This window comes from Geotrypetes seraphini, chromosome 4 (genome assembly GCF_902459505.1).
Source record: "Geotrypetes seraphini chromosome 4, aGeoSer1.1, whole genome shotgun sequence".
Lineage (NCBI taxonomy): Eukaryota > Metazoa > Chordata > Amphibia > Gymnophiona > Dermophiidae > Geotrypetes > Geotrypetes seraphini.
Genome location: NC_047087.1, coordinates 232876188 through 232894900, shown reverse-complemented (window position 1 = coordinate 232894900; position 18713 = coordinate 232876188). Strand labels below are relative to the sequence as shown.

The 18713-nt window shown below is 39.0% G+C and overlaps 1 protein-coding gene across 1 annotated transcript in view; it reads left to right on the top strand.

Annotated features, from left to right (window-relative positions):
- FUOM (fucose mutarotase) overlaps nt 1–18511 on the top strand; it is a 60667-nt gene extending 42156 nt beyond the window's left edge. The window contains exons 5-6 of the mRNA XM_033940472.1: nt 11150–11223; nt 18063–18511. Of these exons, the coding sequence (XP_033796363.1) occupies nt 11150–11223; nt 18063–18129 (141 nt within the window). The 3' untranslated portion in view covers nt 18130–18511. The remainder of the gene's footprint in view (nt 1–11149; nt 11224–18062) is intronic.
- Nucleotides 18512–18713: the final 202 nt, after the last annotated feature.

The following is an 18713-nucleotide window of genomic DNA, read 5'->3' as shown; positions in this document are numbered from 1 at the left end:
TAATGAATACCTGAATACTTTAGAGCTTACATATGAGTAGGAGTTCTATGAGTAGAGGATATCTGAATAGATGAGGAGCTTCTTGAGAGGAAGAAAAAGGCGTTTACGGGGAGGGGAGTCCTAGTGAGGGAGGGTCCTAGTGAGGAAGGGGACAGTTTTAGTCAACAAATTTAGCGAATAGGGCGGTTTTGATCGATTTACGGAAGGTACTGTAAGACAGATTGGGTTCGTTTATGTAGTTTTTCAGCCAAACTTGCTGTCTGCTTGCTTGGAACTTAAAGGTTCTGTCCAGGAATGATTTGTATCTGCAGCCTGCAATCTTTGGGTATGCAAAGAAATTTTTGTTTCTGGTTGCTCGTGTGGGGTTGTGCAGGACGAAGTGAGTTTGCAGGTATGAAGGTGCTAGTCCCCAGGCTTGTCTGAAACAGGTGCAAGCAAATTTGAATAGTATTCGCGCTTCTATTGGAAGCCAATGCAGTTTTTTATAGTAGGGGCTGATGTGATCGTTTTTTCTTAGTCCGAAAATTAGGCGAACGGCGGTGTTTTGTATTAATCTCAGTTTTTTTTATTGTTTTTTGTGGGATGCCCAGGTAGATGATGTTGCAGTAGTCAAGAATGGATAGGATCAGTTGGGTCAAAGTATTTTTTTATGGTTCTTTGACCCAACGTCATTCAGGTTGCTGGTACAGGCACTGATCCTATCCATTCTTGACTACTGCAACATCATCTACCTGGGCATCCCACAAAAAACAATAAAAAAACTGAGATTAATACAAAACACCGCCGTTCGCCTAATTTATAGACATAGATGATATATTATCCTCTATAATAAAACCCTAAGCGCGCATGCGCACTTACAACACTGTGATCCCTGACAGCATAATGTGTGACTCCTTGGCCGTGTTCGATTTTCATTACGTGTGGCATGTTGAAGTGGACTTAGACCAGATATACTATCAGATCGACAAACTTAAAAGCGACAAATCCCCTGGACCGGATGGGATTCATCCGAGAGTCTTAAAGGAATTGAAGGTTGAAATCGGAGAGTTATTGCAAAAACTTGCAAACCTGACAATCAGAACTGGACAGATACCGGACGACTGGAGGATAGCGAACGTCACCCCAATTTTCAAAAAAGGATCGAGAGGGGAACCGGGCAACTATAGACCTGTGAGTCTTACGTCTGTCCCTGGCAAGATGGTTGAAGCACTGATCAAGGATAGCATAGTCCGGCACTTGGACGCATATGACTTAATGAAACCCAGTCAACATGGATTCAGGAAAGGGAAATCATGTTTGACTAATTTACTCCAATTTTTTGAGACCGTGAACGAGCAAATCGATAGTGGGAAGCCGGTGGACATAATATATTTGGACTTCCAGAAAGCGTTTGACAAAGTTCCACACGAAAGACTTCTCAGGAAACTACATAGCCATGGCATAGAGGGGGATATACAAAGATGGATAGGCAAATGGCTGGAAAACCGAAAGCAGAGAGTGGGCATAAATGGGAAGTTCTCCGACTGGGAGAAAGTGACTAGTGGTGTGCCCCAGGGCTCGGTACTTGGGCCGATCCTTTTTAATATTTATATCAATGACCTAGAGGAAGGAACATCCAGTGAGATCATCAAGTTTGCAGACGATACAAAACTATGCCGGGCAATCAGATCGCAGGATGATAGCGAGAAACTCCAGAGCGACTTGTGTCAGTTAGAAACATGGGCGGAGAAATGGCAGATGAAATTCAATGTGGAGAAATGCAAGGTAATGCATTTAGGCAATAAAAATAAGGAATACGAGTATACAATGTCAGGTGCAACTCTGGGGAAGAGTGAACAAGAAAAGGACCTGGGTGTGCTGATAGACAGAACCCTGAAGCCGTCGGCACAATGCGCGGCAGCGGCAAAGAAGGCAAATAGAATGTTGGGCATGATAAAGAAAGGAATCTCGAGTAGATCGGAGAAAGTTATAATGCCGCTTTATAGGGCAATGGTCAGACCACACTTGGAATACTGCGTCCAACATTGGTCTCCCTACCTAAAGAAGGATATAAAACTGCTGGAGAGGGTGCAGAGACGAGCAACAAAACTGGTGAAGGGTATGGAGAAACTGGAATACGAGGACAGACTTATAACACTAGGATTGTTCTCCCTTGAGAAAAGGAGACTGCGTGGGGATATGATCGAGACCTTCAAAATACTGAAAGGAATCGACAAAATAGAGCAGAGAAGATTATTTACATTGTCCAATTTGACACGGACTAGAGGACATGTAATGAAGCTAAGGGGGGACAGGTTCAGGACTAATGTCAGGAAGTTCTGCTTCACTCAGAGAGTGGTTGACACCTGGAATGCTCTCCCAGAGGAGATTATTGCGGAATCTACCGTCCTAGGCTTCAAGAGCAAACTAGATGCATATCTCCTTAAGAGAGGCATATAAGGATATGGTGGAATATAAATTACGCCAGGTGTACACCTGGCAGGGCCTCCGCGTGTGCGGATCGCCGGACTTGATGGACCGAAGGTCTGATCCGGAGAAGGCAGTTCTTATGTTCTTATGTTCTTATGTTCTTATGTGTCGGCTTGTGGCGCGTGCGGCGGTTTGAGCAGCGGCGAGGGCAACGGCAGGAGGGTGTCCTTTGGCCTGGATGAAGCCGACAGGGTGCGGGTGCTGCGAGGCGTCTGGCTGCTACTGCTGCACAGGGAAGTGGAGGGGGAGAGGGCATCTACCACCCTTTTCATAAAAAAGTATTACCTCAGATTACTCCGGAGCAACCTCTTAACTTCATCCTATGCCCTCTCCTTGCAGAGTTTCCTTTCAAATGAAAGAGACTCGACTCATGCACATTTATATTACGTAGGTATTTAAATGTCTCTATCATATCTCCCCTCTCCTGCCTTTCCTCCAAAATATACAGATTGAGATCTTTAAGTTTGTCCCCATATGCCTTATCACGAAGACCACACACCATTTTAGTAGCCTTCCTCTGGACAGACTCCATCCTTTTTATATCTTTTTGGTGCAACCTCCAGAATTGCACACAATATTCTAAATAAGGTCTTACCAGAGTCTTATACAGAGGCATCAATACCTCCTTTTTCCTACTGGCCATACCTCTCCCTATGCAACCTAGCATCCTTCTATCTTTCGCCATCACCTTTTCAACCTGTTTGGCCACTCAAGGTCATCACATACAATCACACCCAAGTCCCGCTCTTCTGTCGTGCACATAAGTTCTTCACCCCCTAAAATGTACCGTTCCCTCTGGTTTTTGCAGCCCAAATGCATGGCCTTGCATTTCTTAGCATTAAATTTTAGCTGCCAAATTTCAAACCATTCTTCAACCTTCGCTAGGTTTTTCTTCATGTTATTCACACCGTCCGGGCTCTCTGCTGTATTGCAGATTTTGGTATCATCTGCAAAGAGGCAAATCTTACCCGACAACCCTTCAGCAATATCATTTATAAAAATGTTAAAAAGAACAGTCCCAAGAACAGAACAGATTGGAAGTAGTATGAGCAGGACACTCCAGTCCATGCCGGCTCCAATCCTGAAATGGTTGCTGCGACTTAAGGCATCAGCCTGGTCTGTAATCTGCAAGGGTAGGGACAAAGGGAAAATGAATGATAGTGTATCTGATTTTGTAAGGGTTGACATATCACAGTATTAGTGGTCCCAGGGGCTAGAAAGGATGATTGTCATACACAGAGGGAGCCATCTGTAGGAAGAGAAAAACAAATTAATAATTGTAAGGGTGTGGGTGAGTATTGTGAGCTCACATAGCTGTAATTCCCAGTGATCTTGTTACCCTTAAAGCTATGTGACATGAAGAAAAAATGGAGAAATCTTCATGGTCATGTCTGCATGAAGCATGTTGCTTGATGTCACGAGAGCCCTAATTAAGCTCCCTCCTACACACTGTACTACTACTTATTTATTTAATTCGATATCTATCGCTTCATCCCAGTAGCTCAGAACAGGTTACAAGCTATAATTCACAGTGGATTACATTGGACAGTACAAATGACAAGCAGCTGATTCAGCTACTTAAGCACAAGCAATTTAAGCACAAGTTTGGGAGAACAGTGATTTGAGGACAGCTAGGAGGGGGTATGGAGGGGACTACATTGGTTAGCAAAGGCGTACGCAGCGCTGTACATTTTGACATTTATAGATGGTCCCTGCTCGGAAGAGCTTACAATCTAACTTGGACAGGCAAGACATGACATAACGGGTAGGGGATGTAGAACCCAAGGTGAGAGGAGTTAGGAGTTGAAAGCACTCTCAAAGAGGTGGGCTTTTAAACAGTCCATGAACACTGCCAGAGATTCATATATCTTTTTCTCTTTTTTTCTAAGTTTTTTTTTATTGATTTTTTCACATATCAACAAGTGTTATAAATTTTCCATACATTTATCTTAACAATACACTTGATATCTCTATAATGTATTTTATATAAACCATATTTTATATTATTTTTCTTATGAATTTATATAACATATATATTGTAATGATTTTATCAATTATTATTTAATTATGAACCCTTTTCTCTCCCTTTATCACATTAATTTCTCATAGGACTATTCATTATGATATATTTTTTATAATGTATAATAAAGAGAATAAATTCCTTACCCCTTCCCTCCCTCCCTTCTTTAACCATTATCTTATTATGGGAAAAAAAAAATTAAAATCATTCATTGCAAAAATCTGTTAATGGTCCCCAAATCTTCTTGAACTTATCCATATATCCTTTTTGTGTTGCAAATGTACGCTCCATCTTATATATATGGCAAACTGAGTTCCACCAAAAATTATAGTTCAATCTGTCATAATTTTTCCAATTATGTGTAATTTGCTGTACTGCTACTCCGGTCAATATAAATAATAGTTTATTGTTATTTGATGAAATTTGACTTCGAGCTCTCATTGCAGTACCAAACATAATCGTATCATATGTCAAGGCTACCGGATTTTCTAACATCCTATTAATTTGAGGCCAAATTGATTTCCAAAATATTAATATGAATGGACAATAGAATAAAAGATGATCTAATGTCCCTGGTTCAAGATGACAATGCCAGCATCTATTAGACTTAGAGCTATCTATTCTATGTAAACGTGTGGGGGTCCATAAAGCTCTATGTAAAATAAAAAACCAAGTTTGTCTCATAGAAGCTGACAATGTGCATTTTAACCTCCAAGACCAAAGTCGTGGCCATTGAGATGCATTAATCTGATGCTTAATCTCAATGCTCCAAATATCTCTAAGACCATTTTTTTTCTTTTTATGTACGAATTCAGATATTAATTTATACCACATTGTGGCCTGGTGACCCATGGAGTCTATCTGAAAACATAAGAATTCCATACTATGATAGTTATTAAGATTTTTCCATTCAGGGAACCCTACCTGAATGGCCTGCTTCAATTGCATCCATCTGAAATATTGTGATTTATTCAAACCGAATTTATTTTGCAATTGTGAAAACTCAAGCAGTTTACCTTTATTCATTACATCCTCTAAAATACGAATTCCAGCAATCATCCAATGTTTCCAGATAATTTTAAAACCGCCAACTTTGATCTTTGGATTGAGCCATATTGTTTGAGTCGTTGATTTAGTTATTGGAATAGGAGTTAGATTACTTATATATCTTATAGTTTTCCAAGTATCAACAAATATTTTGTGATCCTTATATAACCTTGGCATTTGAATACTGATTACATGACTCAGACGTAAAGGGAAACATTAATCTCCATTCTAACCAGAACCAATCTGGTATATGTTCAATGGGCTCTGGGAGGATCCAATACATACCCTGACGCATAATATAGGCTTGATGGTACCTATAAAAATTTGGAAAATTTACCCCTCCCTCCGCAATTGGTCTTTGTAAAGATACTAGAGCAATTCTGGGGTTTTTTCCAAGCCAAATAAATTTTGTTAACATCTTATCCAATTTTTTGTAAAAAGACCCCTGAAAAAAAATTGGTATCATACCCATTTGGTAACAAACTACTGGTAATATCATCATTTTTACAGTTTGCACTCTCCCCCACCAAGATATGCATAAAGGATTCCATTGTTCACACATTTCTGACACTTTTTGTAATAAATTTTTTTCATTAATTTTCATAGTCTCATCCACAGTTTTTGTAATCCAAATTCCTAAGTATTTTAATCCTTCTTCTTTCCAAATAAAAGAAAATGAGTTAAATAAACTTTTTGTACAATGTACATTGAGTGGAAGCACTTCTGATTTATTCCAGTTTATTTTATAACCTGAAAATTTTCCAAATTTTTCAATTAATTCAAGCAAATTTGGAATAGTTGTTTCCGGATTTCTCAAATAAAGTAAAATATCATCCGCATATGCTGATAATTTATATTCTCTATCTGAATGCGGAATACCCTGTATCTCCCTTACCTGTTCTATAGCTAATAATAAGGGTTCTAAAACGATATCAAAAAGCAAAGGAGATAGTGGGCATCCTTGTCTAACCCCCCTTTGTAGAATAAATCTTTCTGAAAAATTGTTATTGATATATAATCTAGCAGCAGGGGAGCTATACAATGCTTTTATTGTTTGTATAAATCCGGATCCTATTCCAAACCATTCCATTGCCTGAAACATGAAGATCCATTCCACTCTATCAAAAGCTTTTTCAGCATCTAATGAAATAGAGAATGCTGGGTCATTAATTGATTTTGTCAAATATAACATGTGATGTGCCAGTCTAGTATTATGAGATGAGTGTCTTTGAGCAACGAAACCTGTCTGATGCATATCTATAATGAAAGGGAGAGCTTTAGCCAATCTTAATGCTAATGCCTTAGTTAAAATTTTTCCATCCACATTTATTAAAGAAATTGGTCTATAATTTGAAACCAAAGTGGGATCTTTATTTGGCTTAGGTAAAACTATAGTTATTGATTCAGCCATAGTACCTGTAATACAACCTTTATTTAGTTGTGTCTGATATAGTTTTAATAAATAGGGCATTATAATGTTTTGAAATGATTTATAAAACTCCACTGTATAACCATCTCCACCTGGAGCGGATCCAACCCTAAGGGATTTCAAAGCTGTATCTAATTCTTTTAAGGATATTGGTTCTTCTAAACTTCGTTTTATATGTTCAGGAATTTTTGGTCCTTTTATTAACTTTAAAAAATCTAAACCATCCTTTTCCTTTTTCGAATAAGGCTCAGAAGAATACAAATCTTTATAATATTTTAAAAATTGTTTTATAATGGGATCAATTTGAGATAAAATTTCAACATTCTCATTTTGAATAGCAATTATTTTTGTTTTTCTTTTTTTCGCTTTAAGATAATTTGCTAGCATTCTTCCTGCCTTATTCGAATTTCCATAATACAAAGCTTGCTGTACAAATAAATCTTTTCTAATAATTTTTGAAGAAATTTCATTATATTTACCTTTAGCTTTTAAAAGTTCTTGTTGTGTCAAATAATTCCATTTTTCAATTAATTTTGATTCTAGAGACTTCACCACTTTTTCCAATTCTGTAAATTGTTTTTTTTCTTTTTTTATTTGCAATGCTGAATAAGAAATAATTTGTCCTCTAATATATGCTTTAAAAGCATCCCACAAAGTCTCTATTGAAATTTCTTCTGTATCATTAATTTGAAAATAATCTTTTATTTTTTCTAAAAGATTTTCACAAAAATCAGCATCTGTGAGCAATGTATTATTTAATCTCCATATAGGTCTATTTCCATTCTGATCTATTATTTTAATTTCAATCCACACTCCGGCATGATCAGATAGTATAATTGGATCAATGACAGCCTGTGTGACTTGATGTACTAATTGATTAGAAACAAAAATGTAATCTATTCTAGAAAAAGAATTATGAACCTGTGAGCAAAACGAAAATTCCCGACCATCAAAATGAAGAATACGCCAAATATCTTTTAAATCACAAGATTGTACCAAATTATCAAGGCCTAGTGATTTTATAAATCTTCTCGGACTTTTATCCATCAGTGGATCCATAACAGCATTGAAATCCCCTGCTACTACTAGATTTGAAGTAGCTAGTGGAAGAATTAATTGTTGCAGAGTTTTAAAAAATTCATTCTGGTTCGAATTAGGGGCATATATATTGAAGAGCGTCATGGTGGTATTTCCCATGTCCATTTCCACATATATCCATCTTCCAAGAGGATCAGCTGCCTTAAATTTAAATGAAGCAGAACATTTTTTATTTATTAATATAGCAACACCAGCTTTTTTTTTTATTGCTGTAGAAAAGTAACATTGTTTGACCCAATCATCTTTTAGCTTTATAGATTCGTTATTTGAAAGATGGGTCTCTTGTATGCAGCATATATCAGCGTTCTGTCTTTTTAAAAATGATAATGCTTTTTTTCTTTTAATCGGGTGATTGAGACCATTAACGTTTAAAGATATTATCTTAAGATCCATTATGCATTAATATAATTTGTAATGTAACATCCCAATCTTCAATATTTTTTTTAATCTTTTTTTCCCCACATATAAGATAAAATAAAGAATTACCTATTGTACACAGACCCTTGAAATTTAATACCCCCCTATTTCCTCCCTCCCCACCCCATACATATACGAATACTTGGAAACGCAAAATTAGATCAGGTTTAACATCACTCCTTACAAGCTATAAAATATTTTAATATCACAAGCTCCATAGTAATAATGTAAATACTACTATTAAAATTCAACAATTTATATATCTTTGTTTTCTTATTTATATGAATACTTTTATTTATTTATCTAAATTTTGTTGTGTTCAGCTAAATTAAATATATATAAGATATTTTGAATTTATAAAAAGGATAAGATTATTAGAATACTTTAAGCAAACATTTTATCTTTTATAACTTCAATCATTCATCTCATTCATTATAATTTCTATTCTATGAGATACATTCATCTAAAATTAAAAGGTAAAAATTGTGAAAAAAAAAAAATAAATTAAAATCTATCATAACCCATTCTCTTACTCATTCTTATTCCTATTTTAATAGGTCAATTGAAAACTTTAATGATTCTTATCCATAAACCTTTTTCTCTATATCCGGTAAAGAACTGTATCTTATAGAGAATGGATTCAGCTTGTATCTGAATCATAAAACATATTCTTACTATGAAGTTATTATTATTTTCTTTGTAAATACAGTTTATTTCATTCTATATTTTATATTAAATATATTTTCATTCCGTATAGTTCCGTTGGTATGAATGTCTTTTTTTTTTTTTCCTTCAAGTTTCCTCTTCTTCCTCCGTAGACGTGATGACGTGAAAACAACCTTTTCTTTTTTTTTTTTCATTTCCGGTGTAGTTCATTGGTTGAATAGAGATTTCCTGTAGATGCATGCTTCTTCGTGTTTTTGTTCAGCAGTGTCATAGCAACCATCATATCTCGGGTATTTCTGTGTCTCTGAGGGACTATATGGCAGGGAGACATTCACCTCGCAATCCTCTCAGTCTATTTGAAATCCGACTCAATCCTTCAACTCCCTGAGTTGTGCAGCAACACATAGCATGAAGTCAACATTCCGCCCCTCCCCCATGTCAGCCACTCATTCATGCTCTCACCGAGCCAGGTTCCGTGCTCGTGTCATCGATCTTTCTCTTTTTTTAAAAGTAAGTTGGAAGATTCTATATATTCAAACCAGTTAATTCAAACTGTTTTTTTTTCAAAGTCTATTTTTAGTAACAATTTAAAATAATATGAAATATAAACACATTCATTTGAAAAAAAAAAATCAATCTTGATAAACTTACTCAGCGTTTTATTTAAGAAGTCATTGGTTGTTCACATTGTTCTATATATTCTGCTAATTTCTTGTAATCTGTGAAGTTTTGTGTTTTATTTCCCAAAGTTACTTTCATAATCGCTGGATATAGAAGTCCATATCTTGCTCCTAGTGTTCTTAATTGAGGTCTTAAATCCAGTAGTTGTTTTCTTTTTAAGGCAGTTTCTCTGGCAAAATCCGGTACAATGTGTATACGTGCATCTTGACATCTTAAATTTTTATTTTCTTTAGCCAGTTGACATATTTCAGCAACATGTTGGTATCTTAATAGTTTAAATATTAAAGTTCTTGGACCTTTTTGTAATGTTGTTTTTTGTCCTGGTATTCTGTGTGCTCTTTCAATTTCGAGAGGCACTTTGGATTTAAGAGGCAGGATTTTTGGAAGAAATTGTTCCAGGAAAGTGATGGGATCATTTTTTTCCACTCCTTCAGGCATCCCTATAATTCTTAAATTATTTCTTTTTTCCCTATTCAAACAATCTTCCAAGTCTCTCTTCATTATTTCCATTTCTTTCCAAGCTTTTTTATTTTGCATGACTTCAGTATGTACCTCTTCCGATTTTTCTTCTAAGTGAGTTATTTTGTTATCTATTAGGTCCACTCTTTTTGTAAGCATGGCTACGTCGTCAATTGCCTTTTGAAGTTGTTTTTTGATATCTAAAACGATATCTTTGATCTGTCTTATTTCCATCATCATGTCTGTTTCTCCTTCTGAAGGCAGCGGAACCTTTGAAGGTGTCCCTGGTTCAGGCTTTGATCTTTTATTACTGCTTGTTCCTGATCCTCTGGCTCCTGTATCGTTTTTATTTTGTTTGCCCGATGCCATTTTCTTCTTATCCACTGTTTTTTCAATGAATTCTAGAACTTGGACACGCAGGCAAATGGTCGGTTAATAGCTGTGCTCCATGTCAGACAAGCTAATATTTCAACGGGACCCGTTTCGCCAAAAAGGCTTTCTCAAGGGTTCCAGCAATCTCCTGCCCCGGAAGTGTGAGGAAGCCTAAAATGAGTGCTCCCTGCTGGAACCCTTGAGAAAGCCTTTTTGACGAAATGGGTCCCGTCGGGCATATAAGCATTGGGGCAAGAATACTACAATAAAGGAAAAGTAAAGAATGACATAAGTTTGTTCATCATCTTTGTTCTTAATGACTGCCATTTATTTGGATCTTCAATCCTATTAAGTGAGGTTTTTTTGTATCGTGTGGACTTTATGCTTCATGCCCCATAATCTATGCTGATAATTGTTTTAAACAATTTTACATCTCTATTCTTGACTTTTTTGTAGATACAGACATTAACTCATTGCTCTTTAATTTTCAGGTCACTCTAGAAAAAGTGGAAAGATTTGCTTTTTATGAACGGGCAAAAAAGGCTTTTGCTGTGGTGGCAACAGGGTAAGTACTAGTGATTTTGATTTATTTTAACACTGAGTCATGCATCGGTTTGCTGTAGCAGACTTTGTTGAATCTGGGCAGAATTTGGTGAAGTACAGAAAAAGCAGATCTCGCAGGTTCTCAATTTGCTTGCATTAGTAACCATTTCATAGGAGTTGAATGGCTTCATGCAGTATTGAACCATCCTTCTATCTTTTGCTAGGAAAATTGATTGAGTCCAGTAGTAACCTAGAAGAGGAAGCGTTTATTGTAATATGTCTTCAAGTTAACACAGAAAAGAAAAATGCTGATATTCACATGTAGGGCTCCTTCCATTCAGAGTTCTATCCCCTAGTAGTATTGTGAATATTACACATGTCCCTAGAACAACCTACTTACTATGGAGAAAATAGAGCACACCAAACTGCTGTAAATCGCTATACAGAAACTACATGCTAACAGAATTCATCACTTCAGTCATAAATGGAATATGGACAGAACCTCACCAATTCAGAATTAGGAATATAAATATGCAGACATATAAAGTGACCTGTACTACACGTATACCTCATTTGTCAAGAATCAATCTCTAAAGGTAGGGCATGCCAGGGAGCATAGCATGCCACGTGAGACCAACGGCTTCCAAAATTTAACTAAATATATATAAAACTAGTGTTTAAGCCCGTTACATTAACGGGTGCTAGAGTAGATGTCTGTTTTTTTTTCTTTGTCTCTCTCTCTTCTTGGACGCTGTCTGTCTGTCATTCTTTCTGTCTGTGTCTCTCTCTGGTCCCCTGTCTGTCTGTCTTTCTTTCTGTCTCCCTGGCCCCTTGCCTGCATTTCTCTGTTGCACCATGCCTGCCAGTCTCTCCGTGGCCCCCTTCCTATGTCCATAGTGTCCCATCCTATGTCCTTAGTGCCCTCAGTGCCTCCTTCCTATGTCCTTAGTGTCCCTTCCTATGTCCTTAGTGCCCTCAGTGCCTCCTATGTCCTTAGTGCCCTCAGTGCCCCTTCCTATGTCCTTAGTGCCTCCTTCTCATGTCCTTAGTACCCCTTCCTATGTCCTTAGTGGCCCCAGTGCCTCCTTCCAATGTCCTTATTGCCCCCAGTGCCTTCATCCTGTGTCCTTAGTGCCCCATTGTCTCTGTCCTGTATCCTTAGTGCCCTCAGTGCCTCCTATGTCGTTAGTGCCCTCAGTGCCTCTTCCTATGTCCCCCTTGTCTTACCCCCACCCTCTGAAGCCAGCCTGCCTGCCTTCCATCCCCCTTTGCAATATAACCCTTGAGAAGCATGTTTCCATCTCCCCCCCACCTGCCACTACCGCCGCCATGCAGCCGACTCCACTGACCCTCCCATTGCGAGTCGACCGACGGGCCTCCCGGCTCTGGTAGCGTCCGCAGCGTTCTGGGCGTGCTGCTTCGCGGCCTTTTGCTGCCCTGATTTCCTCTGTCGCGTCTCTGTTGATGGAGGTGGAGGGCCGCGAGGCAGCGTGTTTGGAGGGCTGCGGACGCTGCTGGAGGTTGGAGGTTTGTGTCGTCTCGCAGTGGGACAGTCGTGTTGGAGGGTCAACGGGGGTTCGGGTGCAGCGGAGGGGGGTGGGCGACGACGATGAACTGCGTTATGGGAAAACAGAACCCTAGGCGCGCATGCGCACTCCTACGTGCCACAGACATACGGATCACAGAACACGCAGGTAGGAGTGCGCATGCGTGCTTAGCATTTTATTATAGTAGATAATATAAATTGTGAAGGAGTGCCTTCAGAGTGAAGTTGAAAATTCTTAAGAGTAGCCCAAAATAGTGAATCTGGTGCTTACAAGAAGCTGAGCAGGGCAACGCAACACAGGCCAGCCGCACACCATCATCTGGGTGCTCCTGTGTGCAAATTAGTGCTCAAATCAATCAATTAATGAAACAGTGTTCACTTAAATATGTAAGGAATGCCAGAGAAAACATAAAACTCACATGGCATACAATACCCCAAGTGCCAAGCCCGCAGACCCGAGGAAAAAATATTTTTAAAACACAAACAATGGTCAAAAGATACTCTGGGTACTTAGCTGAATTAAAGTCCACTCGATCTATGAGCACCGGAGGTCTGTAATGTCCTAACAGTTTTTAAATCAATGGTTGGAATCCAGTATCCACACAGTTCAACTCTGCAGGGTTTCAGAGCACAAGCCTCTTCCTCAAGAACCGAATACGGGTAAAGCAAGGTAGCAATAGGTCTGAAAATGAATGGGCCAGCAAGGCAAAGGGGCTCCCTGGCATGCCCTACCTTTAGTGATTGAATCCTTTAAGCATTTGGGAAAAAAAATTTTGGGGGGCTAATCTTTGTCCTTTGTCAAGAAGGCATACAGATCTGGTCTTGGGTGATCCCTCGCAACATGTTTCTCAAAGCTGTTTACCTAGTAGGAAAACAAAACATGCTAGCAGACATGCTCAGCAGATTCCTACATCCTCATGAATGGTCACTCAACTGTGTTACATCAGATATTTTCAAACTTGGGGATTCCAGAGATTGATCTCTTTGCTTCTCCCCACAATCACAAACTTCCACTTTTCTGTTCTAGAATATAAGAACATAAGAATATAAGAACATAAGAACTGCCATCTCCGGATCAGACCCATGGTCCATCGAGTCCGGCGATCCGCACACGCGGAGGCCCAGTCAGGTATACACCTGATGTAGTTTTTAGTCACCAAAAAGCCTTCGACAAGGTGCCACACGAGAGACTGCTTAAAAAGATATGGAACCACGGGGTACAAGGGGAGGTCCACCGATGGATCAAAAACTGGCTGGCAAACAGGAAGCAGAGGGTTGGCGTAAAGGGACACTACTCAGACTGGAAAGGGGTCACGAGCGGAGTTCCGCAAGGGTCGGTGCTGGGACCGCTCTTGTTCAATATCTACATAAATGATCTAGAGGCGGGAACTAAGTGTGAAGTCATTAAATTTGCAGATGACACCAAACTATACAGCAGGGCTCAAACCAAGGAAGACTGCGAGGATCTCCAAAAGGATCTAACGCAGCTGGAAAAGTGGGCCGAAAAGTGGCAGATGAGCTTCAACGTGGGGAAATGCAAGGTCATGCACGTGGGGAAAAAGAACCCGATGTTCACATACAAAATGGGGGGAACATCACTAGGGGTCAGTAACCTGGAGAGAGACCTGGGAGTGATGGTAGACGCAACACTGAAGGCATCGGCGCAATGCGCCACAGCCTCTAGGAAAGCAAACAGAATGCTGGGTATCATTAAGAAGGGTATTACGACCAGGACGAAGGAAGTCATCATGCCGCTGTATCGTGCAATGGTACGGCCGCATCTGGAGTACTGTGTCCAGTACTGGTCGCCGTACCTCAAGAAAGACATGGCGGTACTTGAGGGAGTACAGAGAAGAGGCACTAAACTGATAAAGGGAATGGAAAATCTCCCATATACCGACAGATTGAAGCAGTTGGGACTTTTCTCACTGGAAAAGCGGAGACTTAGAGGAGACATGATAGAAACCTTCAAGATCCTGAAGGGCATAGAAAAAGTAGACAGGGGCAGATTTTTCAAATTAAGGGGCGCCACAAGTACAAGGGGGCACTCGGAGAAATTGAAAGGGGACAGGTTTAGAACAAACGCTAGGAAGTTCTTTTTCACTCAGAGGGTGGTGGATGCATGGAACGCGCTTCCAGAGGCTGTTGTAGACAAGAAAACATTAAATGGTTTCAAAGAAGGTTTGGATAGATTCCTAGAAGAAAAAGGGATTGGGGGGTATAGATAGGTATAGACCATTGCTCAGGCAATGGGCCTGATGGGCCGCCGCGGGTGCGGACCGCTGAGCAGGATGGACCTATGGTCTGCCTCAACGGAGGCAACTTCTTATGTTCTTATGTTCTTATCCCTCTATGCCTCTCATAAGGAGATGTGCATCTAATTTGCCTTTGAATCCCAATCACCTGGAGTCAGATGCCTTTCTTCTGGACTGGACTGACAAATTTCTATATGCCTTCCCTCCAATTCCATTATTAGGAAGAACTTTGTTCAAACTACCAAGAACAAGCTACCATGATCCTCATAGCACCTCGGTGGCTGTGACAACCATGGTTCCCTCTTTTTCAACTCAGTGTCTGGGAACCCAACCTGCTTCTAATCTTTCCAACCTTAATAATGCATCCCATCCTTCATTCATTGAATCTCATAGCATGAGTTCTCTGTCCCAGTGAGTAGATATATTTACACTAGCTGCACCAGTATCAGCCATCATTGAAGCTTCTAGGATGCCTTCCACACAATGTTGTTACCACTTCAAGTGGACTAAATTCACATTCTGGCGTAACCAACACTCACTGCATCTGGACATATGTCCTCTTCAGTCCTGGACTATCTCCTACACTTCTCCAGCTCTGGTCTTAAAGCCACTTTAGTCAGAGTTCATCTTAGTGCTATTAGCACTTTTAAAACATCTCTGGATTAAAAGCTGCTATCTATCCATCCTTTGATCTCCAGATTTATGAAGGGCCTTTTTAATACCAAACCACCAATCAAACCTCCGCCAATTGCTTGGAATCTTAATATTATATCGGCAGCCCTGATGAAGCCTCTATTTGAACCAATGGTGTCTTCATCTCTCAAACATCTCACTTGGAAAGTAGTATTCTTAATCTCCATCATCTCAGCATGCCAAGTCAGTGAACTACAAGCACTCATCTCAGATCCACTATAAACAACATTCTACCATGATAGGGCGGTTCTCTGCACACATCCAACATTTCTTCCTAAGGCCATCTTGGATTTTCTTTTGAACCAGTCTATAGTTCTTCCTGTCTTCTTTCCAGGACCACATTCTCACCCTGGTGAAGCTGCACTCCACACATTGGACTGTAAGTGTGCTCTTGCTCACTACTTAGATAGAACCAAACCTCTCAAGATTTCCACTCAACTATTCCTGTCATTTGATCCAAACAGACTTGGACTCTCTGTCAGCAAGAGAACTATCTCTACATGGCTTGTGGACTGTAGTACCTTTTGCTATGCTCAGGTTGGGCCGATACTAGAAGGTCATGTCACAGCACACAAAGTTAGAGCTATGACGACTTCAGTAACTCATCTATGTTACACTCCCATTGAAGATGTCTGTAAAGCAGCCACTTGGTCCTCAGTTCATACCTTCACATCGCACTACTGTCTGGAGAATCATTCCAGATGAGATAGTTGATTCAGCCAAGCAGTTCTACAAAATTTATTTTCTAATTAAATGTCAACTACCATCCAACCCTTTTGTTTCCAGCTAGGGAATTCCACATGTGAGAATATACTGCCTGCTTGTCCTAGGATAAAACACAGTTACTTACCTGTAACAGGTGTTATCAGAGGACAGCAGGCAGATATTCTCACATATGGGTGACATCATCCACAGAACCCGGTATGGACAGTGTAAAAGTGTACTGCCACTTTAAACTTTTTGCAAGTCTTGAGACTGCCCATACTGCACATGCGCTGGTGCCTTCCCAACCAACATCAGCTCGCGGGACCATCAATTCAGTAAAAAAGCTAAGAAGCCAATTAGGGGAGTTGGGAGGGTTGTGAGAATATTTGCCTGCTGTCCTCAGCTAACATCTGTTACAGGTAAGTAATAGTGCTTTACCAAAACCAGCCCCAATAGCACATAGATACCCATGTACAAATGTTCACTTGCACTGAGGCAGGTTTAAATATGTGCGTGCACTCACGTGTTTTATAGAAGACAAACATGCATTGTATAACATTGCTTTCAGGAACAATTAAGCACAAATTATATAAAAGTCAGTGCACTCCTTATGGTTGCCTGGTTTTTTTTATGTGCATATGCAGTTGCACAATTTTATCAAAGCCCTTTTCTGAGTGTAACATAGGCTTTACAGGTGGAAAAGGCTTTATAAAATTGTTCCCTATATTCATAAACCTTGATTTTATGCTCCTTTGAAGAAGGATATCACAAACATGTGAATTACTGTCTAGAGTGCTAAGATGTTAAATAGTAAACGAGTAAGTGGTAAGTAAAGAGTTCTTTTACAAAAGTGTGGTAAAGAAAAGCCTTAGCATGTGCTAAGGCCATTTCTATCATAGCCATAAAATGATTTATTTTCTATTTTTGCTATTAATGGCCATGTGCTAATGTTACCAATAATGCAAGGCCATTTATAAAAATTACTGCGTGAGTACTTACTGTCATTCATTTTATCGGCAGTAAGAGCTCATATGGTATCCCTGTGCTAAAAGTTAGTGCACGATAATTTAGATACATTAACTGGTTAGATCAGAAATTCCCACTTTCTGCCCCTGATATGTCCTTCCAAAAAATCAAAGAAATATTTTGTAGCGTACAATTAGCACATTTTGAAGTTACCGCAAGACACCAGAGCACATCCAGTGATGCTCCATTTTTAGCTGCATTTGTGCCTAATGAAGCTTAGCGAAAAGACCCCTAAATGAGTGAGTGAGTTGGACTATGGCTAGCTTCCTCTATGCTGACTCCTCCCCATATAAAGGCAGGCTGGCCTGCTTTTGACCAGCCCAGGGTACATGTATTGGTGTATTAGCATGTTTTAAGAGAGATTTGGGATTTAGCAGCTGCCTAATACTTTGTTTAAAACAGTTTATCATAGACATTTAATTAAACTTTAACATTTAAACAATATTGATATTTATATTGATATTGCTATGCAAATAATAAATCCTAAGTAACTGAAAATGATATGAAGGAAAATAGAGAATCAACGCTCCTGTTGAGAAGATATGATTAAATATTGTTTTCCTGATTGGAAAATTGGAATGGTGAGGATTTCAAAAGCCATAATTTGCTTTATATGCTTTTTTTTTTTTTTTTCAGAGAGACTGCATTATATGGAAATCTTATCCTTAAGAAAGGTGTGATAGCTCCAGAAGACCAGTCCTAATTTTTAAGTGATGCTGCTTTAATCACAGATTCATCATTGTCCTTGTATCAGAATAATACACAGATTTAACCTGAAGTTGAAGAGATGTTGGAATAGACTTTCCTATAATTCCAACAATTTGATATAAATAATGCAAATTTTTGAAATCAAATTATCAAAATTAGGACATGCTCCACATTAAAAGGGGATTCCAGATACATAATTGTTTCCTGTTCAGAGATCATTCCTCAAGATTCCAAGAAACTGATCCTCTAAGAAAATCATAAAGACTGAAATTCATGTGGGTAACTGTGACCTTTATGTACTGAATTCAAAGTCACTTCACAAAAGTGCACTTCACAATAGTAAACTTTCATGTGAAAGCTTTTTAAAAATTTACCATTGATAAATTGCTGTGCAGCTAAATAACTGCAATTGACAAGCAGGTTGAATCAGGCATGCAAGTGGGTAGTGTCATCTGGTTCCTTTGTCAGAGCCTCTAATTCCAGCTCCACATCTTAGCTTTGACTTCACATTCTAGGTTAGATTCCAGTTGTTCATTTATGTGTTGCTTTTGTAGATAATGAAGGTGACTTACAAAGCTA